This window comes from Ruditapes philippinarum, unplaced genomic scaffold (assembly GCF_026571515.1).
Source record: "Ruditapes philippinarum isolate M1 unplaced genomic scaffold, ASM2657151v2 ctg8823_1_1_1_1, whole genome shotgun sequence".
Taxonomy (NCBI): Eukaryota; Metazoa; Mollusca; class Bivalvia; order Venerida; family Veneridae; genus Ruditapes; species Ruditapes philippinarum.
Genome location: NW_026865628.1, coordinates 20,090 through 41,768, shown reverse-complemented (window position 1 = coordinate 41,768; position 21,679 = coordinate 20,090). Strand labels below are relative to the sequence as shown.

General features: G+C 31.8%; 2 protein-coding genes across 3 annotated transcripts in view; one reads left to right on the top strand and one right to left on the bottom strand.

Annotated features, from left to right (window-relative positions):
- LOC132729831 (titin-like) overlaps nt 1-21,679 on the bottom strand; it is a 67,991-nt gene that overhangs the window by 31,626 nt on the left and 14,686 nt on the right. Inside the window, exons 9-11 of the mRNA XM_060715660.1 lie at nt 20,776-20,924; nt 18,995-19,093; nt 17,907-17,976 (exon numbers count right to left, since the gene is read on the bottom strand). Coding sequence (XP_060571643.1) covers nt 17,907-17,976; nt 18,995-19,093; nt 20,776-20,924 — 318 coding nt within the window. The remainder of the gene's footprint in view (nt 1-17,906; nt 17,977-18,994; nt 19,094-20,775; nt 20,925-21,679) is intronic.
- LOC132729830 (uncharacterized) lies at nt 4,997-7,094 on the top strand. Of its 2 annotated transcripts, XM_060715659.1 has the most exons (3): nt 4,997-6,439; nt 6,643-6,736; nt 7,000-7,094. In XM_060715659.1, the coding sequence occupies exon 1, from the start codon at nt 4,997-4,999 to the stop codon at nt 5,609-5,611; it is 615 nt and encodes a 204-aa protein (XP_060571642.1). In that variant the 3' UTR covers nt 5,612-6,439; nt 6,643-6,736; nt 7,000-7,094. The 2 variants fall into 2 exon arrangements, with proteins under 2 accessions (XP_060571642.1, XP_060571641.1); XM_060715658.1 differs by having other exon boundaries at nt 4,997-6,736.

Genomic DNA, 21,679 nt, shown 5'->3' with positions numbered 1-21,679 from the left:
TATTAGTATTCAATAAATTGTAAGTCTGTTTTGATCCTTTATTGTTAATAATTATGTTTTTTTAGATAAGGAGGCAATTTTGGTCCACAAGTTTTTTTTACGTCATTCATACTAAAATTAAATTTTTGTCATCATTTCATTTATCATATTTTTAATTCCATGAAAGATTAAAAAGTTTGCATTAAGCCTGAATATATTATTAAAATCTTCTAATGAGAGAAAAGCACCGTAAGAATCAAACATATCTCCGATATAATATACACCGGCTTTAAACCATGAATTAAGAAATATACTTTTATTGCCAATTAGTAATTTATCGTTATAAAACAATGGTAGTTCTGCGAAAGATTCGTTATTGATAGGATACTTATCTATATATGTAGAAAAAGCATTAAAAGTGTCCTTCCAAAAAACGTTTGAAATGCTTTTTGCAATTTTATCTATGTAATGTTTTCCACAGTGAAATATTTTTTGCATATCAAATTCATTTATAATAATGTTTTTCCAATAGGCATCGCTAATCATTCTTTTGAACCAGCTTATCTTTAAAGCCATTATAAAAGCATTTAAGTTTAACATTTTTAAACCTCCCTCTGAATAGTCCTTAACCATAACAGTATTTTTTATTTTAACATTTCCTTGCCATATAAAATCATAAAACATATTGTTAAGTTTATTTATCATGTTCTGAGGTGGTGATGGTAGGGCTATAAAAAGATGGTTTAAAATTGAAATTAAAAGCGTTTTGATAACTGCGATTTTTCCTATTGGAGTGAGAATTCTCCTTTTTCCAATGATTTATTAAATTTTGAATCTTAATTAATTTATCTTCATAGTTTATATGTATCATTTGTTTCAAATTTACATCAAAAATTATGCCCAGCATTTTGAAATTATGTTGGTTCCATGATAATTTCCATCGCGTTTTTATACTATTTGATGAGTATTTATTTTTTCCTATCCAAATTACTTTTGTTTTATCAAAGTTTACATTTAGTCCAGATATATGAGCAAATTTCGATAACACATCAAGTGCCTGATTTAAGGAATTGCTTGACCCGTCCAATATTAAAGTTGTATCATCCGCAAATTGAGATAATTTATGTTCTAAATTATTTATCTTTATACCTTTTATTTCTTTACAGTTTCTTATCTTAAGAGAGAGAATTTCAGCACATAAAATAAAGATGTAACAAGAAAGCGGGTCTCCTTGTCTGCAGCCTCTACATATAGTTACAAAATTTGACAGAAATCCACATTGACTTACAGCAGACTGTGCGTCTTTATAAAAAATATTAAACCATCGTTTAATAGAAATTCCAAAATTAAAATAAGACAATGTTTTTTGAACAAATGACCAGGACAAAGAATCAAAAGCTTTTTCAAAAATCAATTAAAAGAAGAAGACCAGGGATATCTTTCTCTTCAGTATAATGCATAATGTCGTATATAAGTCTTGAATTTTCTCCAATATATCTACCCTTATAAATCCGGTTTGATCTTTGCTAATTAATTTGTTTAAAGTTTTTTTAATTCTATTTGCAATGACTCCAGAAGCAATTTTATAAACTGTATTTAAAAGAGTTATGGGTCTCCAATTTTTTAAAAATTCTTTTGGTTTATTGTCTTTAGGAATACATGTAATTATTCCCTGTGTTTGAGTTATGGAAAGTTTGCCTGATTCATATGCGTTTATTAATAGCTCTAACGACAAAAACTCCTATCTTTTTCCCAAAAAACTTTGTAAAAATCTGCGCTGAAAACCAGAAGATCCTGGACTTTTATTATTTTTCATGTTATGTAAAACTAAAGTTGCTTCATGATAGTTTATTTGACCTTCTAAAGCATTTGACTCTGTTTGACTTAACAACAGGTGCTTCTATGTTTGAAATAAAATTTTCAAAGGAATCGTCATTTTCATTGTGTATTTTTGCCATAAATAGGTTTTGATAATATTTTTCTAATTCTTCGAGAATTGCTGTTTGTTCTTTAACAATTGTTCCGTCATCCTTTTGAATTTTATAAATAGTTTTAGAAGTGTAATTTTTTTTCTCTAAGCTGCAAAAGTACTGTGAAGGGTTTTCACCTTCAAGAATCCACTTAACTCTAGAACGAATAAGATAGCCCTGTAATTGCGAATCATTAAAGTTATGAAGCTCTGTTTGAAGGTACCGAAGGTGCGTCATTTTATCTTCAGTTAAATCGGCTTCTAAATCATTTATTTCTTTAATGATATTTTCTTTGTTTAAATTAGTTTTCTTCTTTACATAACTACTATATGATATAGATTTCCCTCGCAGTTCCATTAAAAGAGTTTCTAAAAAACAATTGATCATTTATTGTAAATTGAATTTCATTATCTGGAATTTCAGTAATGTTGTTAAAATTATAAAACTGGTAATGCATATTGTATTTTTATTTCGTCAATTTTTTCGTTTATAGTATTTAAATAGTTAATGTCCTTTAATAATGAATTGTTGTGTTTCCACAAGCCTTTGCCATGTTTAAAGTCGTCTAATTTTAAGTTTAATATTACAATGGAATGGTCTGATTGGTAGCTTGTAGTTATGGAAACATGTTCTACAAAGTGGAACAAAGTTGAAGTTATTAAGAAGAAATCTAGTCTTGCTTGCTGAAGAGGCGTGCGTTTACGCCATGTATATCGTCTTAAAGTTGGATAAAACTCTCTAAACGGATCAACCATATCTCTTTGACCAATATTAATCAAAACCGTATCTCTAGCTTTACTGTTATTAATATTTTTATAGTTAAATGTTATTTTCTTCAAAAGAAAGTGAAATTTCTCGGACATGTTGTAAGTGAATTTTGAGTTGAGACTGATCCTGATAAGATAGAAAAAGTAAAGAATTGGCCAGTACCGACAAATGCAGATTCACTCAGATCATTTTTAGCTTTCACTGGATATTATAGACGTTTCGTAAAAGATTTTTCAAAAATAACTAGACCACTAAATGAACTTCTTCCTCCAACGTCAAAGAAAAATGGTAAATCTAAACAAAAAGAATGGAAATGGACAGAAACAGAACAGAAAACATTTGATCACTTGAAGGATATTTTAACTTCACCACCCATCTTAGCTTATCCAGATTTTTCTAAACCATTTGAAGTACATACGGACGCATGTGGGTTCGGGCTTGGTGGAATATTATATCAGAAGCATGAAGATAAGAATAGAGTCATAGCTTATGCAAGCAGAAGTTTAACAAAATCTGAAAAGAACTATCCAGCATTCAAACTTGAGTTTTTGGCATTGAAGTGGGCTATAACAGATAAATTTAGTGACTATTTACAAGGAAATCATTTTACTGTTTACACTGACAACAATCCGCTTACACATATATTGACTAGTGCTAAATTAGACGCAACAGGTCAGAGATGGGCTTCTGCATTAGGTGCATATGATTTCAACATAATCTATAGACCAGGTCACAAGAACATTGATGCTGACGCAATGTCACGTTATCCCCATGAAAAGGCAAAGGATGAAGAAGGTGATTACATCAAACTTGAAAATAACACTGTGAAAGCTATTTGTGGTTGCATACAAGAAGAACCTTATATAGAAGTAATGCCAGCAGCATCAATAAATATCATAGAAGCAACAGATTCTCCAGGAAAACCATTAGCTCAAATTGAAATAAGAGAAATTAGAAAGCATCAAAGAGAAGATAAGCATATTGGAAAATGGATTACAGCTACTATTGACAAGAAAATTCCACATATCAAATATTTTACAAAAGAAGATAGTATAATGAAGAAGAATTTCACAAGTTTCAAAATAATACGAGGTGTGCTATACAGAGAAATATATATCAATGAAGAAAAGATTCTACAGTTAGTTTTGCCAGAAGTTTACAGAAAGACTGCTTTGTTAGGATTACACAATGAAATTGGACACCCTGGAAGAGATAGAACAATGACTTTATTAAGAGACAGATTTTTTTGGCCTGGTATGGCGGCTGATTGTGAAAAATGGATAAAAAATTGTGACAGATGCCTTCGAAGAAAATCGGATACCAACATACGTGTTCCACTTGTAAACATTGTAACTACTTATCCATTAGAACTTGTTTGTATGGATTTTTTGACAGTTGAACCATGCAAAGGAGGAATAGCAAACATTCTCGTGATAACAGATCATTTCACCAAATTAGCTCTTGCAATACCTACAAAAAATCAGACAGCGAAAACAACAGCTGAAGCATTCTACGAAAACTTTATTGTTCACTACGGTATTCCTACACGTATACATTCAGACCAAAGAGGAAATTTTGAATCCACTTTAATAAAAGAACTTTGTGAACTCTTTGGAATAGAAAAGTCAAGAACAACACCCTATCACCCAAGCTGCAATGGAATTACTGAGCGATATAACAGAACGCGTCTCAATATGTTAGGAACATTAGAACCGGAAAAAAAGCCAGACTGGAAAAAACATTTACCTTCTCTTGTCTATGCATACAATTGTACAAAGCATGAAACTACAAAATTTTCACCATTTCAACTCATGTTTGGACGAACTCCTAAATTACCTATTGACTCTGTTTTTTAAACTGCAAGAGAAGAAATAACAAATCAAACAACAACAGAATATGTTGAGCAGCTTAAAAAAAGACTTGAATCATCAAAAGAAATAGTGAATCAGTTTACAAAATCAGCACAGAAAAGACAAAAAGATTATTTTGACAGAAGAGCTAAAGCTTCAAAGATAAATGTAGGTGACAAGGTGCTTGTAAAAATTCTCGCATTTGAAGGTCGTCATAAAATAGCCGATAAGTTTGAAGAAAAGCCATACACTGTAACAGCTCAACCAAATCTGAATATTCCAGTATATGAAGTAAGATCTGAAAATGGAACAACAAAGGTTTTACATAGAAACAAGTTGCTACTTATTGAAACCACAAACTGTGAATTTGATCCAAGTAGTGTACCAGAAACATGTTCTTCAGGAGACAAAGATAAAACAGAAGACAAAATGGTTAAGCCTATTCCTAAACCAAGGAAAAGACTGCAGAAACCTGAGAAAGAAAGTTACGTAAAATCCAGTACTGGTAGATCAGAAAAGAATAGTGAGTCAGAAGAATCAGAAGACGAATTTGTTTTACCAACAAATCAAAGTAAGGACGCTTACACTTCTGAGAAGGATATAAGTGCAACAGCAGAAACACATGAAAGTGATGTTGACATTGCTATTGAAATAGAATCAAATTTAGACGAAGACACAGATATTGAAGATGGAGCTATTGGCTGTCAAACAGACAACTTAGCAAGTGTTGATGATAAAGAAGATGGAGAAACATTAGAAATAGCAGATGATTTGATTGTAGAACATCAACCTGAAGAACAGACTATAAAGAAAGTAGAACATAAGCAGTCTATTGAAACAATAAAACCACCAAAGCCACCTCCTAGAAGATCTGAAAGACAAACTAAAAAACCGAAATGGGCAGAAGATTACCATATGAACCAAATTACTTGTATAAACTTTGATGAGAAGAAATATGCATTAAATCAACTTTTACAATCTGGAATTTTACATACTGTTAGCCCGGAAGTAGCAAATAAACTGTGGGAAGCTGTGATGAAATGATTGAATTGCAATATATTGAGATATCTGCATACTACAGATGTGAACATTTTAAATTGAATTAATGGATATATTCTTTAGGAAAGAGTGAAGAATGATGAATTTTAAGTAAAACTTAAAAATCATACTGATATATTATTTTAAACATTAAAATAATATTTGTTTCTTATTTTCAGAACAAAAAGCTTATTTTTTCATTTGTAAATTGCATTTCTTTTCAGAATTTGCAGGGGATGAATGATTTACATGTTCCTAGAATTGTGAGGACACAATTTCATTATCAGGGGAGGAAAGAGACTATATTATTTAAAACATTTTTTTTTTCATATTTAATTGTTTTGAAGACAATTATAGATGTTGATTTCAGAAGGATAATCTCTGGACGGAATTTATATTTAAAGTATTATCATTGTTGTTATACATGTTTTATTTATTGAACAGCATTATATTTTTTTGTGAAAAATGATGTGACATCATTTTCCGGAGAGGGGGAGAATGTAGCAGTGCTAATATTTTAACATTTAATCATTTTTTAAAATATTTATATTTTTGGTCATGATGTGCCTTTAATGTTTACAGGCATCATTGGTCTTTAATACTAGTGAGAACTTCTCACACATTCCAAGATATTGTACATGTTAAACTATTTATAATCTGAGTTGACAGGTGTATGTTTTCATCCAATCAGATGAGAGTATTCTTATATTGTGATCACATGACCAGGTTTGGTGTGTAGTTTCAAAGTTTTAGAGTTAGAGGAAGGTTGATATTTTGCTTTCTCTTTGATAGTTTATTTTATATTTAAAGTGTTTGGAGGAGAATTGGACTAAGGTATTTATTCTTTTTGGTTTACAGTTGGTTATCTATCTCTAGATTAAATGGTTTAAATTCTATTATGTGTATTATGGGTTTTATATGTCTTGGACTGATTCGTGAGTTGTTTTGGATTTTGTGTAAGAATTTGTAATGGATGATCTAAAATACTATTTCTCCTATTCTTAACATCTTGCATGAATATAACCTTAACTTTACAGCACAAGTCACATACACTGGATGTTAGAGTGATCGATTGTTTGTGGAGGAATATTGATAAATAATATAGAAGACGGTACTTGTATCACTCACAAGGTATATAATGATGTTTTGTATTTATTGTGTAAGTTATATACATATTGTACATGTATGTAAATAGTAGATTATAATGAGATGTATTTTACTAAGTGAGAGATGATATGGATTTACAAGTAATATTTATAATGTTTGTATAAAAGAGTAATTAATCATATTTAAATAAGTACATGTAGATTCTTATTTAAATTGATTTATTTGATATTAATATAAGTACAATGATATTGTTGTAATATATTTATGATGCCTTATTTTCTTTTCAGGCCCATTATTGTTTTGTGTTATTTAGATTGTATATACTAAACCGAATAAATATCTAGCAAGAACCCTATTGTGTTGTTTAACCCTGAGACCGTAGAGGCCCGGCTGCTAGACTTTAAGGCATGCTTTTGGATATAAACTTGATTTTCGAAATATTTGGGAAAAATCAAAATGTCAGCATTAGAAAAATTGGATGTTGTTTTTATGCCGCAACCAATTAGCGGTAGAGGGAGTCATGTAGAATTATATTTTTACTTGGAGTACTTGTGACTGACAAATTTGAAATGCATTTCTATGGGCAGATACTCTGAAAGTTGCTTTAATAAACCATCCAGCTCTGAGAAATGTTGAGTGTGCTGTCTGCGGGCACGTTTTGTTTTAGTTTGTAGTAGCTTTTTTGTTTGAAAATGGAATCTATTTTTTGAAATTTGAGTCAATTTACTTTTAACTTATTGCTACTCATTTATGTTTGCAAACATTTTCAGTATCTGACCCTCCTGATGGTTTCCAATCAACAGAGGTCACCAGTCGAAACATCTCTATTAAATGGACTGAGCCTATCAACTCACACAGTGAAGAAATCTATGGATATGTTATTCAGCACTTGTGTGGAAGAAATATTTATAAATTTTTAACCCCAAGTTGCCGGGGAACTTTTTAGGTGAACCTTATTCATGTTTGTTTAGTGCTTAGGTTTCTTTCCAATTTGTAAATAATGTTTTTTTAGACTTTTGTAATAGTATTCCTAGTAAAGGTCTTTTGCAAAAAAATATGTTAATATTGAGATTGACCATGAAAAAAATTGTTTTGCTAAATAACTTGATAAAGACACTGGTAACTATATCTAGCACTTGCATAAAATGTGTTGCAACAGCTATGAATGAGTTAAAAAACTATTTAAAAAGGTGCTGCCTTTTATACAATAACAATAAGTATCACTTTAATTTATAATCTAATTTTTGATCTCAGAATTTAGTTATTTGACATTTTAGGCAATGTTTATCATTTTATTATTCTCTGACCTGTACCTTCACATACAATAATAATTATTATATCCACGTTAGTTGCTGTAATGATGTGTGAAAATCAAAATGCACTTTTTTGAGGGGGGGGGGGGGAGTTATGGATAGAGGTAGGTCAAGCCTAAGAGCATAATTTTCAAGTATCCTAGATTAAGATCAGATCAGGTTGTAACTATGGTTTCCTATTTTATACAGAAACAAGCTGGTCAGAAATTGTTTAATATTGAAAAAATATTTTTTGATCTGAATTATTATTAGATGGACTTAATCAATAGATTAAACAACTTTTATTTGCAGCCTTCCACTTTAGAGCATATGTGTGACAGTAATGTAACAAAGTTGTTTTCTGTAAACAAGCCTCAACTCATTGGTTCAAAGTCATACCAGTTTTTGAATTTCTTCCAGATACAACTTATACTATTATTGGTGCAGCTGTCAACAATTTAGGAACTAGCAATACTGTTGATATAGATATAACAACAGAAGAAGAAGGCAATGGTGAAATTTACGCAAATTTACAATTCTACCAATTATTTCTTCTTTGCATGAACAGAAATGAAAAAAACAAGTTATTTTGATTAGTTTTAAAAAGACCATATATGTTCAAATAAATTGGCACAAATAATATATAAAATATAATGAGATGATGTGCAGTGCGCAACAACTAGGACATTACCTCAAATTCAAGAGAACAATTTAAGTTAAACATGTACGCTCAATGAACTTTTGACTTTGAGAATGTTTTAAAAATATTTCTTAATCTCCGTCATGAGATGATATGCAGAGAAAGATAAATCAAACGTAAGTTTTTAAAAAAAAAATAAACACATAAATACACGCCTTAGCAGAAGATAGAGCTGTCCTAGATACCCATTCAGTTGAACTATTTTTGTAATTTTGATGTACAGTTATTTTAACGTTAGATAAGTTATACAGAAGTCAAAATGATTTTGTTTTTATTTCTTGCGTATGTGTTTGATTTTTTTTCTTTGGTCATAAAACAATATTTTATTGATTTCCTGAGACAATTGTTTCTTTTCAATTTAAATAAGGTGACTTGACAATTCTATTTTTTATTGAAACTATCCGATTATAAATATGATTTTCTCATGGTCAATCTCAACATTAACATATTTTTTTGCAAACGACCTTTACTAGGAATACTGTTACAAAAGTCTAAAAAAAACATTATTTACAAATTGGAAAGAAACCAAAGCACTAATTAAACATGAATAATGTTCACCTCAAAAGTTCCCCGGCAACTTGGGGTTAAACATTTATAAACTATTTTTTCCACAAAAGTGTCTTGGTTTTTCAGCTGAATAACATATCCATAGATTTCTTCACTGTGTGAGTTGATAGGCTCAGTCCATTTCATAGAGATGTTTCGACTGGTAACCTATGTTGATTGGAAACCACCAGGAGGGTCAGATACTGAAAAATGTTTGCAAACATAAATGAGTAGCAATAAGTTAAAAGTAAGTTGACTCAAATTTCAAAAAATAGATTCCATTTTCAAACAAAAGAGCTACTACAAACTAAATCAAAACATGCCCGCAGACAGCGCACTCCGCATTTCTCAGAGCTGGATGGTTTATTAAAGCAACTTTCAGAGTATCTGCCCATAGAAATGCATTTTAAATTTGTCAGTCAACAAGTACTCCAAGTTAAAAAAAAATAATTCTACATGACTTCCTCTACCCCTAATTGGTTGCGGCATAAAAACAACATCCAATTTTTCCAATGCTGACATTTTGATTTTTCCCAAATATTTCGAAAATCAATTTTATATCCAAAAGCATGCCTTTAAGGAAACAAAGATTGCATGCATGAAAAATGCTATGCCACCGTTTTAATACAACACTAAATAGTAGGAACAGAAGTAGATCATTTTTATATTTCTATACAACGGATGAACAACATATAAACTTTGCCATAATGCATTAATGTGTAATGAATTTGTTGGTTAAGAACAAATGCCATATGTATAATAAATGATTCACGATAAAAGTATTCTCACTTGATAAAATTTAGACTTTTACATAGCTGTATAAAACTTTAAAATACAGTTACACTCACAGTTATTTTTCACAAATACAGGAATAGTTATTTTTCATAAAAACTAACTTTTCCATTAAGCATTAATTTACCTATTTCTGTAAACATAAAATACATTTACAATTTAAAACCATCATTAGAGAAAATGGTAAATATTTAAAATAATCTATACTATCTTTCTTTAAATGAAAAAGGTAAACATTGTTGGAATCATAATGTTCTTATAATGTGCTCAAAACATTTCATAACTAGAACTGCCACTGTTATGGCGTGAATACTCCCGCATACCACTTTGTCAGAATCAACAGTGGAAATTTAGAGCTGCTCAAGGGAAACCTCCCTGCCAATCCGAGGTTACTAAGCCAGTGCATTGCAAATTTATGTATTCTACATGCTTCAAATGTGAAAATGTCAAAACCAATACACTGCTAAGAGGCATTTTTAAGCAATTGAGGGGAATAGCTTTTTTTAAGTCAATGTCCCTGTGACCTTGACCTTTTACCCAGTGACTTCAAACTCGATAGGGGTCACCTAATGGTCATTATCAACATTCATGCCAAATATGAAGACTGTGGTCAAAGGAAACTTAAGTTATTGGGCAGACAAACTTTTTGACGTCAAAGTCCCTGTGACATTGTCTTTTGATTTAGTGACCTCAAAATAAAAAAAAGGTCATTTACTAATCATGACTAATATCTATGCCAAATATGAAGACTGTGGGTCGAAATGTTTTTTTTTTTTTTTTAAACTTTTTGAAGTCAAAAGTCCATGTGACCTTTTTGACCCAGTGAACTTAAAGTCACTATACGTTACCTCCATGAAAAATATGAAGACTGTGGGTCAAAGGAATCTTAAATTATTAGACAGACAAACTTTTATAGTCAAGGCCCCTCTGACCTTGACCTTTGACCCAGTGACCTCAAAATCAATAGGGATCACCTTATAGTCATGATCAACCTCCATCCCAAATATGAAGACTTTGGGTCAAAATGTTTTTTTAAAAACTTTTTGAAGTCAAAAGTCCATGTGACCTTGACCTTTGACCCCATGACTTCAAACTCAATATGGCTCACCTAGTTATCATGACTTACCTCCATGCCATATATGAAGACTGTGGGTCAAAGCATTCTTAAGGTATTGGGCGGACAAACGTTTTATAGTCAAGGCCCCTGTGACCTTGACCTTTGACCAAGTGACCTCAACATCAATAGAGATCACCTTAAGGTCATGGATGGTATTGATCACTCCTGTTTCATTGAAATCATGCCAGCAGTTTAACCTCATGAAAGCTGGACAATATTTTAGGCAAGTTTGCACAGGTGCAAACCCGGGTTATAAAATGGAGAAGGTCGGGCAGCGGGCGGGCGTATGGCCAGGCGAGCGGGGAAAATATTTTAGCAACAGTTTTCTCAGAAATTACTTATCATAGCCTCTTGATAATTGGTATACAGTAGGGATGTCATTTGGAGTCCGGATATCCGATCGTTCGGATCACGATTCGGTGTTCGTAAAAAATATTTCAGAATATTTAGAAAATGTGATAAAAAAAACATGCTTTGAGATAATCGACATAGACATGGTGTTGACACCATATTGTATATTGTACGTATACCTTAGTTTGACAATACAAATCATAATCTCTGCATCCCACAAAAAATCAATAATTACGAGTCAGGTATGACACATGTTAATACATGTATATATTAAACACCAAACAAATTTAAGTTTTGTAGGATTTAAGATGATTATTCATCGGCAACGATATTACATTTATATGTCCAAATTTAATTAGGCTTTTATTTTTATATATACTTCTGCTTACCGACCCGTCGACTCCTTATTTTGAGAAAATGAAAAATCTGCAGAAATAAAATAATCAAATCAAGAAATGCACTTACGAATAATAGTATGTTAATTATCACAGCTTTTATTGAAATTGATATGATAATTATCCGGCAAAATAACTTTCTCCTTTAGTATAAATCTAACATGTGCATTTTTTTAAAACAATTTTTTCCCAGTTTTGTTTTCATTTATGAACACTTAAATTGTGTGCAATTAATGTAAATTTCGGCGACTTCTTTGATGATTCAAATCAAACAGCCAGGGCTTCATGTTGGTAAACATCAAAGATTTGCAGATTCTTTTGAAAAGCCGGCTACACACCTGTCAAACGGCATCGTGTGTAAATTGTATGCGTGCTATTGAACAATGGAAACATCATATGAGCTGCGTCATGAAAAAACCATCATAATAGGTTTGCGACCAGCATGGATCCAGACCAGGCTGCGCATCCGCGCAGTCTGATCAGGATCCATGCTGTTCGCATACAAAACCGCGAACAGCATTAATCCTGATCAGACTGCGCGGCTGGTCTGGATCCATGCTGGTCACAAACCTATTATGTTGGTTTTGTCGTGACGCGGCTCATATATTATTTATATTTACGGGTGTTATTTTGTTTTCATAAATGTGAGTGAGTGTTATTGTGTATTATAGCACTGATTGAGACAATCGGCGATGAATTTCATTTTCATTTCATTTGAAATCGTAAGTACCATATGCACTAAATTTATCGATAACAGTCAAATTCTATATAGAAAAAATATAGATTAATTACGAAAATTTTTTGACACGTAACATTTAATTAAAAGGGAAGTAAAATGCAATACAACACTTTGAAAAAGGTCGCGAAAAAATGATTACGTCATATCAGCCAACTAAGAATATATCAACGATCTGAACATCTGGATGTATCCGGATGTTTGATTGGGATATCCGGATGGCCGTTTCGGCTCCAGATGACATCCCTAGTATACAACATCAACATGTGGTCCCATTCAGTGGGTCACAATTTAAGGTCTATCTCTCAACCACTTCATGTTTACTGACTTAGTTAAATTTTCGACATTTATGGTCAATGGTAGGAAATTTTTGCGACATTTTTTTCCTAAACTTCTCTTCACAGCCTCTTGATATTTGGCATACAGCATTAACATGTAGTCCCATACTGTGGGCTTCGATTTCAGGTATGTTGCTTATCCATTTCCTTTTTACCGACTTAGTTAAATTTTCGACATTTATGGTTTATGATAGGAAATTTTCGTAACAGTTTTCTCAGCAACTACTTATCACAGCGTCTGGATATTTGGCATACAGCATAAACATGCATTCCAATACCACGGGAATCGATTTCAGGTTTTTCGAACATTCACTTCCTGTTTACAGACTTAGTCAAAATCAATAGGGTTCATCTACTTATCACGACTAACATCCATGCATAATATGAAGACTGTGTGTCAAAGAAATCTTAAGCTATTGGGAAGACAAGAAAAAAGTGACGGACCCCGGACGGCCGGACGGACAAGCTGATTCCAGTTTACCCCCTTACAACTTTGTTGTGCGGGGGTATAAATATTAAAACTAGAAAGTTTCTGGACATATACAGATTGTTTATTTCAGAGGTAAACTAAATAAACCAAGGGCTAAAAAGTAGACACTTAACTGATCTTTTTTATCCTCTATCAGGCATTTGAAGGAAATGAACACGGAATCATGAACACATTAAGAGCATAATTGCACTTAAGATATTTGTATTTAAAAAAACTGCTATAAAATGACATACTTGTATTTGTTAAATGGTGCAGCTAAGGATAAATGATTTCCAGTGGCAGCATGCAGACATGTTATCATTAGCAACTTAACTTTTATTATTTGAAGTCTTGTATAGATCTGACATGTGCATTTTTTAATTAACGTAACAGCTGTGAAAGGTTCTAGTAAATTGTTTAGTAAGTAGCCCCTATTTTCTTTTTGAAACAGTTAAAAAATCATAAAATTCGTATCTCCATATTTGAATACCCAATTGACTTTAAAATCATAGGGTATCGAGTTTTGGAATACCTAATTAAATGGAGCCAATACCCAATTCTAAAACAAATGATGGAGTTGTACCAAATTCACTTTCAAAGCTTATCTTCTGCTCTGTGTAAAAACATATACTTTAAAAAGAAAGATATCATTTTAATTCAACAATAGCTTTCACAAAAGTTAGAAATACCTCAAATATTTTAAGGTCGCAGGATTTTGTGAAGGACCATGTTTCTATATTTTTGAAAATGCGACAACGAGGACAGTTTGAAGAAAGTCAATTAAAGTGTATAGATTTTATTGTGCAGACATGAATATCTGACCTTAAAGGGTGACCTTGATCATGTGCCAACTCAATGATGACATATCCTTGTTCAGTAGGACATCTGAGCCAAGTGTGGAGAAATGTCCTTCAAAATTTCCATAGGGCAAATGTCTGCCAATCCAAAACAGACGAGGGGCCAAATGCCCACCATGACAGAAAAGGGAAGCAAATGTCCGGGGGGAAGGGTTCGTTTGAGGGGGAAAAATTAATGCCTGTTTTCCAATATATAAAGCAGACACAACAATTTGGAGAAAAATATTATTTTTGACATAGCTAAAGTGTAACATAAGCATGCACTAGTGAAATATATTAATTTTGTATTTAACAGTTGTATTACACTCCTGTGCAGAGGTTTATGTGATTAATATATTTATTATCCTCCGCCGAAAAGGCGGCAGGGATATAGAAATAATCTCCGTCCGTCCGACATTTTTGTCCGTAGCATTTTGCAAAAAGTATTTAGGGTATCAACTTGAAACTTCATAGGTGGATAGACCTCATCAAGGAGGAGTGCATTGCATAAGAATGATAACTCTACCCTGCATAATTTCTGAGTTACTGCCCTTTGTTATTTTTCAAAATTAATTTTTGTCCAGAGCATAACTCAAAAGGCATTTGAGATATCAACATAAAACTTCAAAGGTGCATAGATCTGACTCAGGAGTGTGCAGTGCACAAGAATGATAACTCTACATTTCATATTTTTTGAGTTATTACCCTTTGCTATTTTTCATACTTAATTGCTCACCTGAGTGGAGCATAACTCAAAAGTGTTTGAGATGTCAACAAGAAATGTCATAGGTGGATAGATCTTATTGAGGAGGAATGCTGTGCACAAGAATGATAACTCTTCCCTATATAATTTTTGAGTTATTGCCCTTTGTTCTTTTTCATACTATTTTTATCTGGAGCTTATCTCAAAAAGTATTTGAGGTATCAACTTGAAACTTCATAGTTGGATAGATTTTACTGAGGAGGGATGCAGAACTCAGGAATGATAACCTACCCTGCATTATTTTTCAGTTATTGCCCTTTGTTAATTTTTCAGCCATCAGGATTCACATAGGTTTCAAATCTGTTATCACTTCAGCCGTTTTCATTACCAAAAGACCTCTTAAAATTGAATTATTCTGCTCTGCTACATATATTTCTTCCACTAAGCAAACACATTCGGCAGGGGGATAGCCATGTTGACATGGCTCTTGTTCCATATATTATAATCATAAATCTATTTAATTTTGAATTTTACTCTTAATCAGTTGATCTGGTTCTTATCTTTTACTCTTAGTTTTATAGGAAATTAAAAACAAGATTGCATTTGTGAAAAATGTTAATTAATACAACACTAAATAGTAATATAGTAACATAATTTTTTTTTAGATAAGTCGTTAAATCTTTTGCTATTCAAATAAAAAATCACAGTAGGAATCTATCAATGCAGTTGAGTCTAGTGAATTTGGTGGTGAAAGTCATATTTCACATGGCAAAATTCCATGACTGTACATCAAAGGACAACACAGTAAGACACTTTGTCAAATTCTAGGCCAGCAGATATCAATGTTCAGTTTACATCTTAAATCTGTGCACATGGTTCAAATTTCATAGCTTCACATTAAAGGACAAAGAGAAAGTCACATCAACAAAATGTAGGCCACCTGGTATCAAAGTTCAATTTGACAAATAAAAATGTACACATACTCCAAATTTCATGAATATACATCAAAGGACAAGAAAGAATGTCACTGTCCCCTTAGGCAAGGCAAAATTTTGACCAAAGATTTAATTAAAACAATCTTGATACAGGTCCACCAAACAACATTTTATGTCAAATATGTAAGATGTAGCTTTCTCCAATTCAAAAAAGTTTTGTTTAGTATCTGTTTTTACTATGTGTACATAATGAAAATCAATGCCCCCGAGCAGGGCCAATTTTGACACAAGGGGCAAAATTTGAACATCTTTGGTAGAGGACCTATGGATGATATTATAAAGCAAACATCAAAGCTCTAAGCCTTGTACCTTCAGACAATAAGATTTTATAATTTTTTACTATATGAACATAGTAAAAATCAATAACCCCCGGGGAGGGGCCAATTTTGACCCCATGGCTATAATTTGAACAATTTTGGTAGAGGTTCACTACACAAAGTCTCATGCCAAATATCTAAACTCTAGCCTTTGTCCATTCAGAGGAGATGATTTTTCAAGTTTTTTTCTATATACTTTTAAGGAAAACTATCGCCTCTGGGCAAGACAATTTTAACACTTAGAGAGGCATAATTTAAACAACTTTGGTAGAGTACCTATAGATGATATCATATACCAAATATCAAAGCTCTAAGCCTTGTATCTTCAGACAATAAGATTTTTATTTGTTTTTACTAAATGTACATAGTGAAAATCAATGACCCCGGGCGGGGCCAATTTTGACCCCAGGGCTATAATTTGAACCATCTTGGTAGAGGCTCACTACACAATGTTTCATGCAAAATATCTTACCTCTAGCCTTTGTCAATAAGGAACAGATTATTTTTAAGCTATATAAATTTAAGAAAAACCTATGACCCCCGGGGTAGGGGCTAATGTTGACACTAGAGCCAAAATTTGAACAATAGGGTACCTATAGATGATATCATATACCAAATATAAAAGCTATAAGCCTTGTACCTTCAGACAAGAAGGTTTTTTAGGTTTTTACTATATGTACATATATTGAAAATAAATGACCACAGGGGGTGGGGGGGGGCAATTTTGACCCCAGGGCTATAATTTGAACAATCTTGGTAGTGGTCCACCAGACAATGACTCATGCATAATATCTAGGCTCTAGGCCTTGTGGGTCTTTACAAGAAGATTTTTAATTTATTCTTATAATTCCTTTTGGTTGCCATGGCAACCAGATTACTGCATGGAATGAAATTCTTTGAACAACTTTGGAAGCCCTTTACCCAAGGATCAATCCTGCCAAGTTTTGTTGAAATTGAACAGTGGTTTTGCACAAGAAGATCTTTTAAATTCACTATATATCTATATATATACATGTACACACACACACACACCAACACACACACACACACACGCACACACGCACACACACACGCACACACACTCACACACACAGGTGAATCGATATATGCCACCGCATAGCAGATGCTGTGGTGGCATAAAAAGTAATACAATATTGTGAAAATTGCAGAAGGATACTTAATGCTAACTAAAATTGGGTACATACTTAAAGAGGTAGCACTCATTTTGCATATATACATGTATATATGATAACATGAAGGCATACAGACAACCATTATATATTTTTAAATAAAATAATGGAGCAAAATACTAAAAGGTAAAGCAAATCAGAAAAATTACTCTCACCATGCATATGATAGGCTAGGTCTAGTTTGGATTCAGGAAACGTTTGTCACATAAATTTATAAAAATACCAAACTTACCAAAGCTCTGCAGCTGCCATTTTTTATTTGTATTAGTATACAAAGTCACGTGATTCACTCACCCACCAACATTGAGAAATTACAAATTGTAATTAGAGGATGTAAGTCCTGAACTCTTTTTCTTTGAAAAGGGACAGTTTAATATCATGATTTCTAAACAGTGATTTATATTAAATATCAAATACCTCCAGCAGGGGCAGTCTTTGTTTCAGAGTTTTTTTCTCCAGTCTCGTTTTGCTCATTTATTGCATTCACCTGAAAAAAAACATCAAAGGATTGAGTCTGAATTGAAAGTCAGTTTACAACTAAATTTCAAAAGGCTATATGAAAAATTTCCATATTTTAACAAAGAGACTGCTATCTTTAAACTTTGTTAAATTATATGAATTTGAAAATATTCAATATCAATATGCAAATTTAGTTAATAACTATACAGGTGGTCTGACAGAAATAAATTGTAAATTAACATAATTAAAGGCCACATAAGCCCCAAAAATGTTAAGTTTTATTTCCTGAATGATTTATTTCTGTTTTGGTGTTCTGTTACAGTTTATAAAATGGTTTTTGTTAGAAAATAACTAAACTATGTCTTGTTCATTTTGATTTTTTACAATAAGTTAAGGTCCTGAGGAAAGGTACCGAATATCATTATTTTATCCTCCATACAACATTGTTTACATTTGCTATTTTTATTGCAAATTATTTCTCATTTAATGTTTCTTTTTACAGATGCTAGATCAAGCATATAACATCCTCTAAATCTATTATTCTAACATGCTTCAGACTATTCACCAATCAACCAAATAGGGCAATCAAGTGTGTCACACAGCATAAAAATGAATGCTTACACATCAAACTTGACAGCTGAAATGACATCAATAAATGACTTCATGAAAATTACTTATACCTTAATGTAGTTCAACATTTTTTTATCAATTCTCTTTTTTAATAAAGCATGTTAGATTGGAAAAAGAAATTAATATCAATTCTTCTTGTTCATCATTCAAATGCTTTGTAATTAATCACTCATTTTTCATGATATTTCTAAGACATGCACAATTCTATAATATTTTGCATTTTTTTCTAATTAAAACATTATAAAACACAGCTTTTGTCTTTCCTTCAGTTGAAAAAATCATATTTATTATAATATTCACTTAAAAATATGAATAAAGACTACAAAAGTCAAAGGTAAAGTAAATCATCTCAAATTCACATCTTTTAGTATTCTATGATGATGACCATAAATAATTTACATTTATTATTTACATACCTCAAAAGTATAAGTTTTTTCTGGTATTACATCCACAAATATTTCATAATTATGACTTTGGGATATTTCATGTTCAAATGATTTGCTTTGTCTCCTATCCTGAAAAAGTAAAATAAAAAGCACATACTAATAGATAATCATTGAAGAAGTTTAATTACCAACTGAAATATAACAGGCACTTCCTGCATTCATCATCATTATTATTATTATTATTATTATTATCATTATTATTATTATTATTATTATATACCAAACTTCTTAAGCACTTTTTTCATGCACATTCAAAAGTACTGTACATTATAACCAAATAAATGATACAATATTTAAAAGAAAACAACAAAAGAAACAAATTAAATTATCGATATCGCTCAAGTCGTAAATTCAAATCAAATGTAGTTAAAAAAAGTTAAAAAGACCCAAATAAATAATAAAAGATAATCAGTCCAAATAAAACCTCTTAAATAAGTGATCAATGTTGATAAAATTTATGTTGATATTAACTATGGCATAATGTCTATCCAAATAATCTAGATTATCCTAAAATAGACTTTATACAACATTTGGTGATATTCAACAAATACATGAGTGAAACAGTTGTTAAAAATTTTCTGTTTGGCATCAATCAGATAAAATCAGGTAAACTGATTGAAAACTTGAAATGCATTATCACGTGTTCTGACTATTTTTTCAGAATGATAATTTAACTTGATTTCATATTATTTAAATTTCTTTAGTTTTTATATGAACTATTTCAACAACAATTATGTTGACCACTTTATTTGTTCTAATAGATATATTTCAATGATTTTTGTGTCGCCTCTACAGAGTAATGGCGACATATAGGGATCACTTCTCCGTCGTATGTCTGTCCGTCTGTCTGTCCGTCACAAAACTTGTCCGGACTACTCCTCATAAACTACTGGTGCAATTTTATCCAAACTTTACAGGAATAATCTGTACTAAGGTTAGTTGTGCATATTGTCAGCATTTCCCGGTTCAATGATTTTTGTAGGAGTTATGACCCTTTAATAATTTTTATTTTTAAAGTTTGTCCGGACTACTTCTCTTATACCACTAATGCAATTTCAATGAAACTTTACAGGATTGATATGTAGCTCAAGTCCTTGCGCATAATGCACGGTTTTTTGGTTGAATGATTTTTGACCGAGTTATTGATAAAAAGGTGTTTTTTCTCTGTGTTGCCAGATACACAAAAGCTTGTCCGGACTGCTCCTCATCAACTACTGGTGCAATTTTATCCAAACTTTACAGGAATGATCAATACCAAGTCTTGTTGTGTATTGTCTGTCTGTCTGTCCGTCTGTCACAAAACTTGTCCCTACTACTCCTCATAAACTACTGGGGCAATTTTATCCTAACTTTACAGGAATTTATGTCACTACTACTCCGAACACTTCTCCGTCTGTCACAAAACTTGTCCCAACATGAAATTGGCTATCATGAGGCAATATATGTGATCACTGATCGCTCTTGTTTTTACAACAATGTCAGTCAATGTCAGGTCTGTAACCGTAATGGGGAATTTTTAAACAATCATCTTTTCCATGCCTTTTATGGCAAACTTGGCCACAAAGCTATAAACGCATCTTTTATGTTTTTGTTAAAAGCTATTTCATATCATTTTCTACTTTTTACCTTAAACTTAATTGGAATTGTCTATATGATCTTCTATTTCTATGTAGGGCAATGCTCTTTTAGCCTTACACGAATGCGCTAGAAAATACTACTTCTGATGCTTTTCTGTCTTCATGAAGACTTACAATTTTTTGGTCTTGAAAATACAAAAAGCTGTATGATCTTATCACACTATTCTGCAACAATATGTTTGGGGCTTGCCAGCTTATCTTCATCCTTGTATAATTTCCACCAGGATTGGATGTTAGAACAAAGTTTGAAACTTTTCCTGGTGCTGAAATAAATGCAATGAAAAATGAAGATATTACATGTAAATTCTAACAATAGAAGTCCATGAAGGCAGTGTGCTCAACTTTTCTCACAGCTGAAGTAAGCTTAACAGTTTCAGAGATAATCACGATAACAGGGCACATTGACCTTTTCTGTAATTTCTTTAATATTCATATAAAGGATGTGTTTCAAGATCTTTTAATCATTATACAATGATTTTAAATAAAATGCTCAGCAAAGCTTGATTTTTTTTCATGTGACTTAAGTTCAGATATTTTTATATGTTTTACAAGTGCTAGCCAATTTGAATTTCCAATAGTACAATTTTAAGACCACCAATCTTCTTCTACATAAAAGCATTATCATAGAATTTACAAAAATCATTAATTTTGAGAGGATATTTCAAAGATATTTTAAATAGTTTTAAAAACTTTAGATTGTATCGTTTTTTGGTATCTAAACTTTCATTGAAGATAATTTATCCATAAGACAACAGGCACTGCAATTTTGTTTCTCCTGTAATATCCTGAAATTGTTAACAATCAGGACACATTAATAGTTTCCCAATGGTTAAAAAATAAAATCAAAGGGCTGCATGCTCTGTGGTATTTTCTGATCTTTCCTGTATAAGTTTATTCTTATATACTATTATTCATCTTACGCAGCGACTGCGTTTCACAGTTTGTGATTGATACATATGGAATTTTGCATGCTTAAATTGCATCAAAATCATTTTTCATTTTTTATTACAGCCACACT

Excerpts from the sequence above, each read along its gene's own strand:
- LOC132729830 (XM_060715659.1), top strand. The coding sequence starts at position 4,997 with ATGGTTAAGCCTATTCCTAAACCAAGGAAAAGACTGCAGAAACCTGAG.